We start from the raw sequence: 14,443 nt of genomic DNA on the forward strand, positions 1-14,443 counted from the left end.
GGCGCTGGGGGCGGTGCCACACGAGACGGAAGCGTGATTGACACGGCAGCTTGACGATCAGGCGGTACTGTGACTCTAAGTCAGTCCGTTATTTTTCATTCTCAATTAGTGGCAAGCACTTAGGCATGTTAGTGTTTTAAAATATGTTTAATAAGTGTCAAATTATGCATGTTGTTATAGAGCTTATGTAGAATGTGAAAAATAGACTGTAAAAGCGGGGATCTACTGTATATTGCATGTAAACTGTTGAATTAATGTTAATACACTCATTAAGTAACACATTTAATTCTTCTTCCACCTAAACGCTAATGCTAAATTGTGCAACAACACTCTAAACAACAACCCGCACACAGGAAGAGCAATAAGGTGAGAGGGAAAAGGGACTAAAATGTGAAATTCCCACCGACAAAGACATGTTATATACAAAGATTGTGTGTGTGTGCTACATGTTGAGGCGAGAAAAAGGCTTCAGGTTGCAACAAATTCGGCATTCGTCTCCACAGTGACATCAGCTGAGCGACGGCGCTCAAAGGAGGTAAAACGTCCTGCAGGTTCACCTGGGCCTACAATCGCACACGTCACTGCTCGTCTTCGCCGCAGTGCCAGGTCAGCCTCTGCTCGTAGAAGTCAATGACTGCTTGGGGACACCTGGCGCTCGCTTCATGGGCCGACAGCAGGGCCACGTCGCCCGAGTTATTCCTGTGAGACGACACATAAAAAAACACGAACTGGATCATTTCTGCAGCTCGTTTTTTTAATTATCATGAGGCAAATTGGATTTATCAAATTGAGCTGTTTTTTTTTTTTTTTTTTTTTTTACTTAGGAGCAAAAAGGTGTAATGTTGGATAACACAAATAATAATATGCTTTGTGACCTAAGTATGTAAAACTGATTTTTAAGCGCTAACTAAATTAAAATGAGTTTTAGATTTTTAAGCATGCGGGCCTTGGTGGAAAGAGAAACCAAAACCCAAAAGAATTCCTCTTAATTCCCGTGAGGCAAACTGTCAAAATGAGGTAGCAGGGAAGTTACCATTTCACCAGAAATACCAGCTCTCCTTTTCGGTCTGTGGAGCCGATGATGCAGTCCGGCTGGGGGTAAGCGCTGTGCTCGGCGGGTGAGTCTGCATCTCCCACGCCGTCACCATTGGAGTGATGAGTGTGAGTCTGTGACGGGGACTGCATGAGGACCAAAAGAGAAAAATACTGTCACATGTACACATTTTCATTAAAAGAGGGTTCATAATCTTCCCAATTTTGACCCAAAAAAACTATTTATTTTATTAATTAATCAAACTTTATATATATATTCATGCACAGACAAATTGCAATGCAAAGTGCTTTATGCGAGGAAAAAAATATTCTTAGCTAGCATGCCTGCTCCTACTTGCTTTTGGTGTGTGACATGTTTAGTACCCTCCTAATACATGATAATGATACTTAAGATACTAAGAAATGAAGAATTAATTTGGCTGTAATGGAGGTGATTAATATTAACTTTGGGGAGTGCAGAGAGATAAATAGCTGCTAGCTTGACAGCAGGGGGACTAAAAAGAAATACACTGTCAGTCAGAGGGGATCAGTGTTTGTGATCGCCATTAGAATGCCTTAATCAGCAATGGCAATTATATACTTCCTAATCAAAATCATCCCTTACTGAACGGTGGCCGCTTAATCGGCACATTCCTAATATTAACACGATGTTTTGTACAAATATGATAAATATCTATTCCTTATTAATCAATTTAGTATTGATAGATGAAAAGTAGGGATGTCCGATAATATCGGACTGCCGATATTATCGGCCGATAAATGCTTTAAAATGTAATATCGGAAATGATCGGTATCGGTATCAAAAAGTAAAATGTATGACTTTTTAAAACGCCGCTGTGTACACGGACGTAGGGAGAAGTACAGAGCGCCAATAAACCTTAAAGGCACTGTATTTGCGTGCCGGCCCAGTCACATAATGTCTACAGTAAGGCTGAAACGACGCGTCGACGTAGTCGACGTCATCGGTTACGTAAATACGTCGACGCCGTTTTTGTGCGTCGGCGCGTCGTTTGGCCTGCCTGTTCAGTGTTTACAAAGACACGCTCCTCTTTAACGCTGTGGAGAGGCGGCGAGCGAGCGGCGAGGCGGGGCGCGCCGGGAGCGACGCCGCAATCGTGCCCAGGTGCGCGATCCGCGCAGTTGGAAGAGAAAAGACTTTGTGTAAAATTAAAAGATTGTAAACCTGGCAAAGCCGTCTGGCGTTCAGTCTGTCGGTCCTGAAAGAACCCCACGGCACAAGACGTGTCACAAACGCTAACGTTAATTAGTTGTGCAAATACCTTTTACAACATTAACAGTTACATATACTATGTACAAACGAACAATTAACTTTCACTTTAATCATACTATCATTGTTGTGTTATTAAGCAAAATAAGCAATACTTTTACTTTTGTTGAAATGTTTACACTGTACACTTTTTTGTATTGGATGTTTAGCTTTATTTTTGCACATTTTAGCAAATAAGCAATACTTTTACTTTTGTTGAAATGTTTACACTTGTTACAGAATATTTCCGTTTTGCACTTTTTTGTATTGGATGTTTATCTTTATTTTTGCACATTTTAAAGCAAAATAAGCAATACTTTTACTTTTGAAATGCTTATACTATTCCAGAATATTAAGATTTGCACTGGATGTTTACTTTTATATTTGCACATTAAAAAGCAAATAATCTACTTTTAATTTTGTTAAATGTTAAAAATTTTAAATGTTTACATTGTTACAGAATATTTTGTCATGTTGTTGTCAATGTTGACTGAGTGGCCATACTTTTTTTTTTGTAAATAAAAGCCATGCCTTTTGAAAAAACTGGCCTACATTTATTTTTTCCTCTTCATTTTAAATTAAAAAAAAAATCGGTAAAAGGAAAAATAATCTATAGATTAATCGAAAAAATAATCTATAGATTAACCGATTAATCGAAAAAATAATCTATAGATTAATCGATAGAAAAAAAATCGTTAGCTGCATGCAGCCCTAGACTCTACAGCTTTTCACACACACAAGTGAATGCAAACCATACCTGGTCAACAGCCATACAGGTCACACTGAGGGTGGCTGTATAAACAACTTTACCACTGTTACAACTATGCGCCACACTGTGAACCCACGCCAAACAAGAATGCCAAACACATTTCGGGAGAACATCCGCACCGTAACACAACATAAACAAATACAAATACCCAGAACCCCTTGCAGCACTAACTCTTCCGGGACGCTACAATATACACCCCCCTCAACCTCCTCATGCTCTCTCAGGGAGAGCATGTCCCAAATTCCCAAGCTGCTGTAAAGCATGTTAAAAAAAATAATGCACTTTGTGACTTCAATAATAAATATGGCAGTGCCATGTTGGCATTTTTTTCCATAACTTGAGTTGATTTATTTTGGAAAACCTTGTTACATTGTTTAATGCATCCAGCAGGGCATCATAACAAAATTAGGCATAATAATTAATTCCACGACTGTATATATCGGTATCGGTTGATATCGGAATCGGTAATTAAGAGTTGGACAATATGGGGATATCGGCAAAAAAAGCCATTATCGGACATCTCTAATGAAAAGTGAGTATTTTATCTGCCGAGTGCAAATGTTTTGTTTGATTAATGTGGGGAAAAAACAACAACACACGTCTCTCCACGCATACTCACAATTTCCGTCTCGTCTGCCATTTCCTCTTTAAGAACGAACCCCTGCTCCACTTCCTCATCAACGCCTGAGAAATGATTCCTCAGAAAGTCCTCGATCAGTTCAGGACAGTCCAGGTTGTCCTCGGGCTCCCACGTGTTGTCAGCGCTGTAACCGTGACGCACAAAGAGGAGGTGAGTGCATCATAGGTAACAGTTACATGACAGGGACATGTCCTTTCATGCTCAGGTATAAACACAACAACAATAATAATCCCCAGGCATCAAAGCAACCTGAACGTGTGCATCATAAGTGCTTTGATTGGCTACTAATTACAAATAACCTCATTATTTATCGGCACAGTTAGTCCACATGCACACTGGCCATGCTATCACAATTTTAATATTAAACAAGTCAGAAGTTTCTATTTTCTGTTTATGATTTTGCATAAAAAGTCCCATTATCTTGAAATCAGGGTTGAAGCTGGGAAAGGTAAGAGCACACCCGACTCACACCACTCTCACGGTAAGGTAGGAGAAAATATTACTGCTTTATTTACTTATTGTAATATGTTGTTGGCTGTTTTAAGATTGATACATGTCTATCTGTGTTGGCCCTGCGATGAAGTGGCGACTTGTCCAGGGTGTATACCGCCTTCCGCCCGAATGCAGTTGAGATAGGCTCCAGCACCCCCGCGACCCCGGTAGGGACAAGCGGTAAAAATGGATGGATGGACATGTAAAGCAACATGGGGCACCAAACGACTTGTCCTCCTCAAACTGTAGCATCAATATCTGATTTTTTTTACTGTCTAGAAAACTTTAGTCTTTATTTGAAGGGACAATGTACTTAAACATTAAGATCAAAGACAGATATGTTCTGCACCAGATTATAGCTAAATACCTCATTTCTATCTGCAGTCCCTGGCTACCTAAATTAAAGAGATACAAAAAACATGCAATACAATTATAACAATAAAATTATACTATAGCATGTAATCAAATTAAGAAAAGTCATTAAATGCCCTTTCATTGACACATGCTTATTATACATTAAAACCAAACCTCATTTACATCATAACACATCGACAATACATGCTCATTTGTAAAAACAATCATGATTTTAACAGACACACCTCACAGCTTACAACAAAAAATGTTCTCATGCATAAATATGAAACACATTAAGTTGACATGTCAAACATAGAGTCAGCAAAACTCCGACCAGGGGCGGGGGGCGGGGATGGTGTTATTTTTTTTTTGTCATAAAAAAATACAATCATGTATCCCTGCAGACTGTATTGATCTATATTGATATATAATGTAGGAACCGGAAATATTAATAACAGAAAGAAAAAATCCTTTTGTGTGAATGAGTGTGAATGGGGGAGGGAGGTTTTTTGGGTTGGTGCACTAATTGTAAGAGTGTTTTTTTTTATTTTTTATGTTGATTTAATAAAAAAATTTAAAATTAAAAAAATATATTTTTATTTTTTAAATTTCTTGTGCGACCTGCTACCAATCGATCCACGGACCGGTACCGGGCCGTGGCCCGGTGGTTGGAGACCACTGCAGTAGACCACACTCAAGGCTACATACCGTATTTTTCGGAGTATAAGTCACACCTGCCGAAAATGCATAATAAAAAAGGAACAAAACATATATAAGTCGCACTGGAGCCCGGCCAAACTATGAAAAAAACTGCGACTTATAGTCCGAAAAATACGGTAATTGTAAAGGTGACTGACTATATTAGAATTTGTGGCATGGGACGATGCACACTAATGAACATATAATCTGATTCATAGGCCCCTTCTACACTAAGGTTATCCAGGGTATATCCCACCTAACCTTATCCTTGTCCACACACACACAATGGTTGTTTAAGACCCCCTGCCCCTCTCCGTCCGCCGGCGCAACGCGACCTAGTACCGTACACATGCGCGGAAAATGCGCATGCCATAGTTACCTCCAGTGTTGCTTTGTGTGCAAGTTCTTAAATTAAATTGAACTTATCTGAACGATATCCAGTGTTGTGGTATTTCATCTAACTGCAATCAAGTGTGTTGTGGGGTCCTATTGTAGTGAATCACACCTGTGCCATCATAAATTAATCAAATATTTAAGGACACGTGAAAGTAAACAATGTGATAAAGAACATTTTACATCAATCAATCTAGGGATGTAGATATCTGGCCAGGACACTCCTCACTCTTTTGTCTTCACCTTCATTGTTCATTCCTTTTTGGTGACTTTATATACTCTGGACCTAGATGTTGAGTCCGCGACATACATGGCGGACAATAACTGATACAGTCTGCTTTGCTAGTCCAAAAGCATTCGCCGTTTTCCGTAGTCTTCCCTCGATGGCCAGGTGATACAAAGCATGCGCTACCTTTTTTATCACATCCACGGGAGCCCGCATTCTCGTTGTCTCTCCTTCCACAAATGGACAAAGTTTTTCGGTAAGTAGAATCACAGCTGACCCGGACATTCAAAAGTTCTCTTGCCGTCTGAGAAGTGTTGTATCCCAAATAGCTGCAATCGCTTTCATAAGCGTCTGTACAGACGGAAGGAGAAACACGGACATGTCTGGATGACTCGCCTCCATATTTCCAGTGGTTAGCTCAGAGTTACGAAACCGTTTTATCATAAAAACATGTACACAAACGTTAGAAAGCACCAACATCAGAATAAAAGAGTGCAATATGGGTGTTATTTATTGTTTAAAGGGCTCTCGTTACCTTGCGTAATGACAATAAAGCTGATTCTGATTCTGATATTGTTTTTAAAAGTATTTTGAAGGCCGTTAACAGGTTTTTTTATGCTCTATGAAAATATTCATTTAAAAAAATAATAATCGTACTTTGCGGAGTTACACAAACAATTACCGTGCTAAACGAGTGATTACTATAATGAACTTAATGACAAAAAAAGCATTTTGCACATAAAATGCCCTTTTTGTGGGTATAATAATGATGTGTTATTAAATGCAATAATTACTAGGGATGTCCAATGATGGCTTTTTGCCGATATCCGATATTCCCCAAACCCTTAATTACCGATACCGATATCAACCGATACTGATATATACAGTCGTGGAATTAACACATATGCCTAATTTGGACAACCAGGTATGGTGAAGATAAGGTCATTTAAAAAAAAAAAAAAAAAAAAAAAAAAAATAAGATAAATAAATTAAAAACATTTTCTTGAATAAAAAAGAAAGTAAAACAATATAAAAACAGTTACATAGAAACTAGTAATTAATGAAAATTAGTACATTTAACTGCTAAAGGTTAGTACTATTAGTGGACCAGCAGCACGCACAATCATGTGTGCTAAAGGACTGTATCCCTTGCAGACTGTATTGATATATATTGATATATAATGTAGGAACCACAATATTAATAACAGAAAGAAACAACCCTTTTGTGTGAACGAGTGTGAATGAGAGGGAGGGACGTTTTTTGGGTTGGTGTACTAATTGTAAGTGTATCTTGTGTTTTTTATGTTGATTTAATAAAAAAAAAAATAATAATAAAATAAAATACCGATAATTAAAAAACCGATACTGATAATTTCCGATATTACATTTTAAAACATTTATCGGACATCTCTAATAATTACCCTTCAGTTAATGTGTTTTTTTAAAGTTGTTTTAAACATTCTGTTTAAAATAAACTTACCATACAAGATATGTACAGTTCATGTGTTTGCAATCTCTGAATATATTATTTTAATCTTAAGTACTAGTGTAGCACTTTAGTGTTGTGCATGTTTGCGTGGATGTTGCAATCTCATCATTCATGTAAACGTGAAATAACAGCAACTCACTCAGTGAAGCCTTTCCACTTGAGCAAGTACTCTACTCTTCCATTGAAGATTCTACGTCGAGTTATTCTCTCCACCGCAAACTCCTGGACAATAGTAGATGTCTCCTCCGTCTTCCTCTGCTTGACTGTCTGCTTCTTCCTCATCCTGTCCCACACAAAAAGACACACAATGGAAACATGGCAGACACGAAGCGATGACAAGTGCGTGTGTTTACGTAGCGCCACCTGCAGGATTCTACCTGAAAATGACCAAAGTGGCAGGTGAACATGCTAGTTTAGTAGTTCCCACGCATGTTGTGATGGGAGTTAGCAACGTATGTAACTCGTGGGAGAACACGAACGTACGCTTTATGTGCTAATGCGGTCGTCCGCTTCGGTTCCGTTCGGGGGTTCGAGTCCGGGTAGAAGTAACGAACACTCCGCGTCCTCCTCCGTGCCGCTCCGAGCAGCCAGCAAGCCTCTGCGGCGTCTTTCCATGCGAGGGACAACTCTTTGCTGCGATCAAAGATGGCCGTTTGGAGACTCGGAAGAAGGAAGTGGTTGCCAAGGGAAAAGGTCATGCCAGGAAAACCGAGAAGGGTCGCGCGTCAGCCGCAGACACGCGAGGTCACGTCCACGGGGGTGACGACAAAGGAAGTGAACCGTTTTTTTTTTTTTTTTTTTGTTTTTTAATTGAACAACAAACATACATTTATAATTCACACAAAAGATGGAGTAACAATACAACAAAATATGAAAAAAAAACAACAACAACAAAAAGACAAAAAGGAGCTACCTAAATCACTTATATCACTTAAGGGCATGTGTACTCTTAATCATTCTCCAAGATTTGATCGATAATTGTAACTAGAGATGAATGCTTGTAATATCGGAAATGATCGGTATCGGTTTTTTATTATCGGTATCGTTTTTTTGGTGGTTTTTTTTTTTTAATTAAATCAATATTAAAAAAAACAAGATACATTCACAATTAGTGCACCAACCCAAAAAACCTCCCTCCCCTATTTACACTCATTCACACAAAAGGGTTCTTTCTGTTATTAATATTCTGATTATATATCAATATACATCAATACAGTCTGCAAGGGATACAGTCCGTAAGCACACATGATTGTGCGTGCTGCTGGTCCACTAATAGTACTAACCTTTAACAGTTAATTTTACTCATTTTCATTAATTACTCGTTTCTATGTAACTGTTTTTATATTGTTTTACTTTCTTTTTTATTCAAGAAAATGTTTTAAATGTATTTATCTTATTTTATTGTGTTTTTTTTTAAAGGACCTTATCTTCACCATACCTGGTTGTCCAAATTAGGCATAATAATGTGTTAATCCACGACTGTATATGTCGGTATCGGTTGATATCGGTATCAGTAATTAAAGAGTTGGACAATATCGGAATATAGGATATCGGCAAAAAGCCATTGTCGGACATCCCTAATTGTAACCCATTAAGCCAATTAGAAAATGTAGGCCTTACATTTTCTTAAATCAACATTTATGTAGAACAATTTTGCCTGGAGCATAATAATGTTGACAAACATTTCTATGTTACAGTAGTTTATAAAAAATAACACATTTGATATCTTCTATAGAGATTGGTGACATCTAAACCCTAACACTAATTTATTTTCAGCAGTATTTTATTTTTGATTTCCGTGTTACGTATTGTCTCTCCAGCTTCACTTCCGGTGTCGCGCCCCCTTGTGGGCATGTCCACGTACATCCATCCATCCATTTTCTACCGCTTATTCCCATTGGGGTCGCGGGGGGCGCTGGAGCCTATCTCAGCTACAATCGGGCGGAAGGCGGGGTACACCCTGGACAAGTCGCCACCTCATCGCAGGGCCATGTCCACGTACATGTCTCCGTCATGTCCTTTTGGGTCGCTGATCCGAAAGTAGACACACAAGCGACATTGCGTTATCATGTTACTAACTGATCGTATTTTTAATCTGTGTTTTACATTCATATAGCCGTGTGCCAAAAAATCCGATAAGACATTTTTTTGATACGACTGTTATTGTGAGGAGAAAAATATGGTTATTATTTCTATTATTAAATTTTTTAACTTCTATGTGTGTCATTTGTGTCCATAGTTGTGTTTCAAAGGAGGGGTGGTGTGCACCCGTTATTAACTTCCAAAACCTCCCCAAAGACTCCGGAGAGGAAATGTCAGCTCTATGATTGACAGCTCCCTCCTAGCCAATAGCAAAACTGAACGATTCTGATTGGCTAGCGCAGAATACGTTGCCTCCGTTGCGGCCACCATGATTTGCATATTTTTCCCAGCAGTTTTAAGACCAGCCACTAAAGGGCAGTGTCCACCCGTGCTGTAATTGTCATCAAGGGCAATGGTACAGTAAAGAAAGTTACACCAATAAATATATTTAAAAAAAAAAATCCAAAGGCAAAATTGTTATAAGTGCTTGTATTGCATCTAATTATGAAGATTCTTAAAAAATGTTTAACTATTTTTTTCTAGCTATCCCCAGCGATATCCTACTAGAGAAGGCAGAAGCCGTGCATGGGGTGTGATTAAAGGTTTTTCATGACAGAAGTCTGCAAAGGAAGATGGATATTGTGAGTATTTGCTGTAGAAAACACAATATTTTGATAACATCCTCAAAGGGAAAAGGCCAGGTTGGTATAAGTCAGGGGTCGGCAACCCAAAATGTTGAAAGAGCCATATTGGACCAAAAATACAAAAACAAATCTGTCTGGAGCCGCAAAAAATTAAAAGCCATATTACATACAGATAGTGTGTCATGAGATATAAATTGAATTACGAGGACTTAAAGGAAACTAAATGACCTCAAATATACCTACAAATGAGGCATAATGATGCAATATGTACATATAGCTAGCCTAAATAGCATGTTAGCATCGATTAGCTTGCAGTCATGCAGTGACCAAATATGTCTGATTAGCACTCCACACAAGTCAATAACATCAACGAAATTCACCTTTGTGCATTCATGCACAACGTTAAAAGTTTGGTGGACAAAATGAGACAGAAAAAGAAGTGGCAAAAAACACGTCCCCGAAAGTCGGAGAAAGTTGTACATGTAAACAAACTACGGTGGACCGCCAAAATGAGTAGGACAAAACGGCGCTCGCCAAATACTCGAATCAGTGAAGCATGTTTAATATAAACAGTGTGCTTTATAACAATTAGGGAGGTTTGTGTCATGTTTGTCCTCCTACAGAAACCATATTAAAACAAAAAATATATTTTTTCCCCCTCATCTTTTTCCATTTTTCATACATTTTTGAAAAAGCTCCAGAGAGCCACCAGGGCGGCGCTAAAGAGCCGCATCGGCTCTAGAGCCACGGGTTGCCGACCCCTGGTATAAGTGAATCAATTATAAAGATCTTTGTGATGTTTTCCTCTGTTGATTATTATTTACTTACTTAAGTCTCAATTTTACCCGATTATTTTTTCTCACAATTAACTTAATACCAAATTATACTTTTCCATACCTAAAAATGACCAAACCCCAACTAAATCTGACCGCCAGTTAGTTATATTTCATTTTGAATCAGAATCAGAATCACTTTATTAATCCCTGAGGGGAAATTAAGATTTTCAGCACAATCTCATTCAAGAGCAGACAAACATTACAGGGAGACAGAACAGGATCGCTGACGGGTCTGCCAACTTCCTGCGCCCCTTGCAAAAAAAGGTGAGAAACGGGTAAACGCTGGGGGTGGGAGGGGTGAGAGAAAAAAAATTCAGTCTAAGCCTGAGTGAGAGGGGTTCCAGACTGAGCATAGCCATAGCACACATAAGCATGTGTGTAAGAGGGAAACATCAAAGGACATTAAAGACATAAAAAGAGCAGAGCTGATGTAACCAGCCATTTCTACATAAAGCTACAAAGTAAAACAAAGACGACAAAAAACAACAACATAAACACCGTGGTGGCCTCTGCGGTGTTCCACGCCATCTTCTGCTGGGATGGGGGGAGCATGGCCAGAGACAGGAGCGGACCCAACAAAGCAACCAAGAGAGCCGTCTCTACCCTCGGCCGCCCACTAACTCTCGGCCAGTGTCCAGTCTGCATGGATGAGCGGATGCGTCTAAAGAGACAGAGGTGTCCGATACCTGCTCATTGAGCCAAGACACTGTGATGCTTGTCCGTCCCGGCGCTCAGCGCTAGCTCCGCAGCCCTTATATACTTTTGTACAACTATAGGACAAACCATTAACAAATCTGCTTGCATACTCCCTGCCTGAGCCTCCCATAAAAAATGTGCTTCAGCAGCCTGCACCTGCCTCAGCCTCACGCGCAACAAGACTGTAAACATTGATATTAGGAAGTTTTTTCAACAAAAAGTAACAAAACATTATCAACAACACCAGCCGAGATGAAACTGGAGATCATTGATTTTTGTGAATCTTTTTTGAAAGGTGTTCGATGTTACTCTGCTGGTTTACTAAACGTTCACTTACAGTCATCAAGTTATGGTACAAAAAAGTGAATGATAGAAATATAATGTTATTGTCAGGTTCAAACACTGATGACATCTATTAAACAGACAAGAAGCAAGGAATCATGCAGAGACAGAGTTCAATTTTGCTTAATGAGGAGAGACGTTTGGGCTGTACTCTAGTTACAGAAACAACCTACACGCTAAAGTCCTGCCCACGTGCTCCTCTATTTATTTGGGAGGTCCCTGGTTACATCACTGAGGCTGCTGCTGAAGGAAGGGGGGTAATCTCAGCATCCCCAGTTAGACACAATATATGGCTATTAATGAAATGCAAATGTGCTGACACTCGTGATATCGCCCTGTCTCTGCTATGTCTGCGTCACGGCACTCGATGTTCGCCCTTGGCAGTCAGCTGGCCAATTCTGGACACAAACACTGATACGAGACGACTCGCTTTGCACAGATACAAAAGTACAACTTCAGCACAATTGATGATAACTATAGCAATGGCCTTTAAGCATAAGAGTTATGTGATAACTTACACATACCGTATATTACCAAATAAACGCCCTTGTGCAAATAACCGCCCATGTCCTAATAGCCACCCGGAGTCTGACCCCATTTTGTGAATTAACCGCCTCTGCTTAATAACCGCCTATGTCCAAATAGCCGCCCGTGGACTGTTATTTGCATAATTTAGATTAAAATCATATTGATTTCATTAAACCCAATTCATAAGCTAAAAGGAAAAGCAAAGGTGCAGTAATTCTGGTAATTACGGTAACAGCAGACGTTACGTGGGGATTCTGGGTAATCAACATATTGCAATGGGTCACCGCATATAGCATAAAGCACACTCAACGACAACAACAAACCGACGAGGAAATGTTTCAACATGGCAAGCAACAGTAGCAGTGAGTTGAATGAACAGGATACCGGTACACCAGTGACGTGCGGTGAGGTTCATGGCTGGTGAGGCACTGACTTCATCACAGTCAGATTTACAAACATATGAACCCTAAAGAGTATCTTATTCACCATTTGATTGGCAGCAGTTAACGGGTTATGTTTAAAAGCTCATACCAACATTCTTCCCTGCTTGGCACTCAGCATCAAGGGTTGAAATTGGGGGTTAAATCACCAAAAATTATTCCCGGGCGCGGCGCCGCTGCTGCCCACTGCTCCTCTCACCTCACCAAGGGGATGGGTCAAATACAGAGGACAAATTTCACCACACCTAGTGTGTGTGTGACAATCATTGGTACTTTAACTTAACTTTAACTTTACACATACAAACTGTAGCACACAAAAAAGCACATTTAATAAAAATAAAAAAACGTTATTATGGTCTTACCTTTACTTATAAATGAAGTCCATGCGCCGCTCCTTTTGAACAAAGGTTCTCCCCATGATGCTGTCCCTCCTACCTTTTTTAAATAAGTGTTTTCTTGCATAGGGCAGCCTGTTCTTAACATTTTAAATAGCAGTCTGTTTTCTGGTGAAGTTCCTACCAGTTTTAAACACGCCGTGGTTCAATCGCTTTTAAAGAAACCTGGTCTGGACAGTTCAGTTTTAGCCCATTTTAGACCCATTTCTAAGCTGCCTTTCCTCTCAAAGATTTTGGAGAAGATTGTTTTTACTCAGTTAAACACTTTTTTAGAGGACTGTGATATTTTATAAGTCTTTCAGTCTGGGTTTAAACCCCTCCATAGTACCGAGTCAGCTTTATTAAGGGTTTTTAATGACATCCTTCGAGCAACAGATTTAGGTGATCATGTGATTTTAGTTTTACTGGATCTAACAGCAGCATTTGATACGGTGGACCATAATATTTTAATTAGCCGCCTACAGCATCAAGTGGGCATCTGTGGTACTGCTTTGAGTTGGCTGAAGTCATATTTGACTAACAGGACCTTCTCTGTAAATGTTGCTGGATCTGAATCCTCCGTTGCTCCCTTGACATGTGGGGCCCCACAGGGCTCAGTTTTGGGACCACTTCTCTTTTCTATTTATTTACTTCCCCTGGGCTCAATCCTAAGAAAGCATGACATTTATTTTCATTGTTATGCCGATGACACACAAATGTATTTTCCGTTAAAGAGAAATCATGCCTCTTCAATACAGCCATTACTTGCCTGTCTTGATGATATCAAGGCCTGGATGGCCCTAAACTTCTTAAATTTCAATGAAAAGAAGACAGAAGTAATAGTGTTTGGACCTAGTGGTACCTGTGCGCTCCCCCCTGTTGACTTTGGCCCTTTGGCTTTGCACGTTAAGCCCATGGTCACCAACCTGGGCTTTCGTATTGACTGTGATTTTAAATTGGACCGTCAGATTGGCACAGTGGTGAAAGCCAGCTTTTTTTATTTACGTCAGCTGGCCAAGGTTAAAAACCTTCTTTCTATGCAACAGTTAGAGACAGTAATCCATGCCTTTATCACATCTCGGCTGGATTACTGTAACTCTTTGTATTTTGGAATTAGTC

General features: G+C 39.5%; 1 protein-coding gene across 3 annotated transcripts; it reads right to left on the bottom strand.

Moving 5' to 3' along the window:
- Window positions 1-128: 128 nt before the first annotated feature.
- Window positions 129-13,465, bottom strand: cbx3b (chromobox homolog 3b). 3 transcript variants are annotated; one of them, XM_061953737.1, is made up of 5 exons: window positions 13,313-13,465; window positions 7,522-7,665; window positions 3,709-3,853; window positions 1,034-1,179; window positions 129-699 (listed from the first exon to the last, which is right to left on the bottom strand). In XM_061953737.1, the coding sequence occupies exons 2-5, from the start codon at window positions 7,662-7,664 to the stop codon at window positions 579-581; spliced, it is 555 nt and encodes a 184-aa protein (XP_061809721.1). In that variant the 5' UTR covers window position 7,665; window positions 13,313-13,465; the 3' UTR covers window positions 129-578. The 3 variants fall into 3 exon arrangements, with proteins under 3 accessions (XP_061809721.1, XP_061809704.1, XP_061809713.1); XM_061953720.2 differs by lacking the exon at window positions 13,313-13,465 and adding an exon at window positions 7,866-8,112; XM_061953729.1 differs by lacking the exon at window positions 13,313-13,465 and adding an exon at window positions 7,760-8,017.
- Window positions 13,466-14,443: the final 978 nt, after the last annotated feature.

The sequence above is a fragment of the Nerophis lumbriciformis genome, linkage group LG04 (assembly GCF_033978685.3).
Source record: "Nerophis lumbriciformis linkage group LG04, RoL_Nlum_v2.1, whole genome shotgun sequence".
NCBI lineage: Eukaryota > Metazoa > Chordata > Actinopteri > Syngnathiformes > Syngnathidae > Nerophis > Nerophis lumbriciformis.

Coding starts and splice junctions, on each gene's coding strand:
- cbx3b (XM_061953720.2), bottom strand. CDS start 8,080: ATGACCTTTTCCCTTGGCAACCACTTCCTTCTTCCGAGTCTCCAAACG. Junction 7,666..7,865: donor ACCGCATTAGCACATAAAGC/GTACGTTCGTGT, acceptor TGTGTGGGACAG/GATGAGGAAGAAGCAGACAG. Junction 700..1,033: donor CTGGTATTTCTGGTGAAATG/GTAACTTCCCTG, acceptor GTCGTCTCACAG/GAATAACTCGGGCGACGTGG.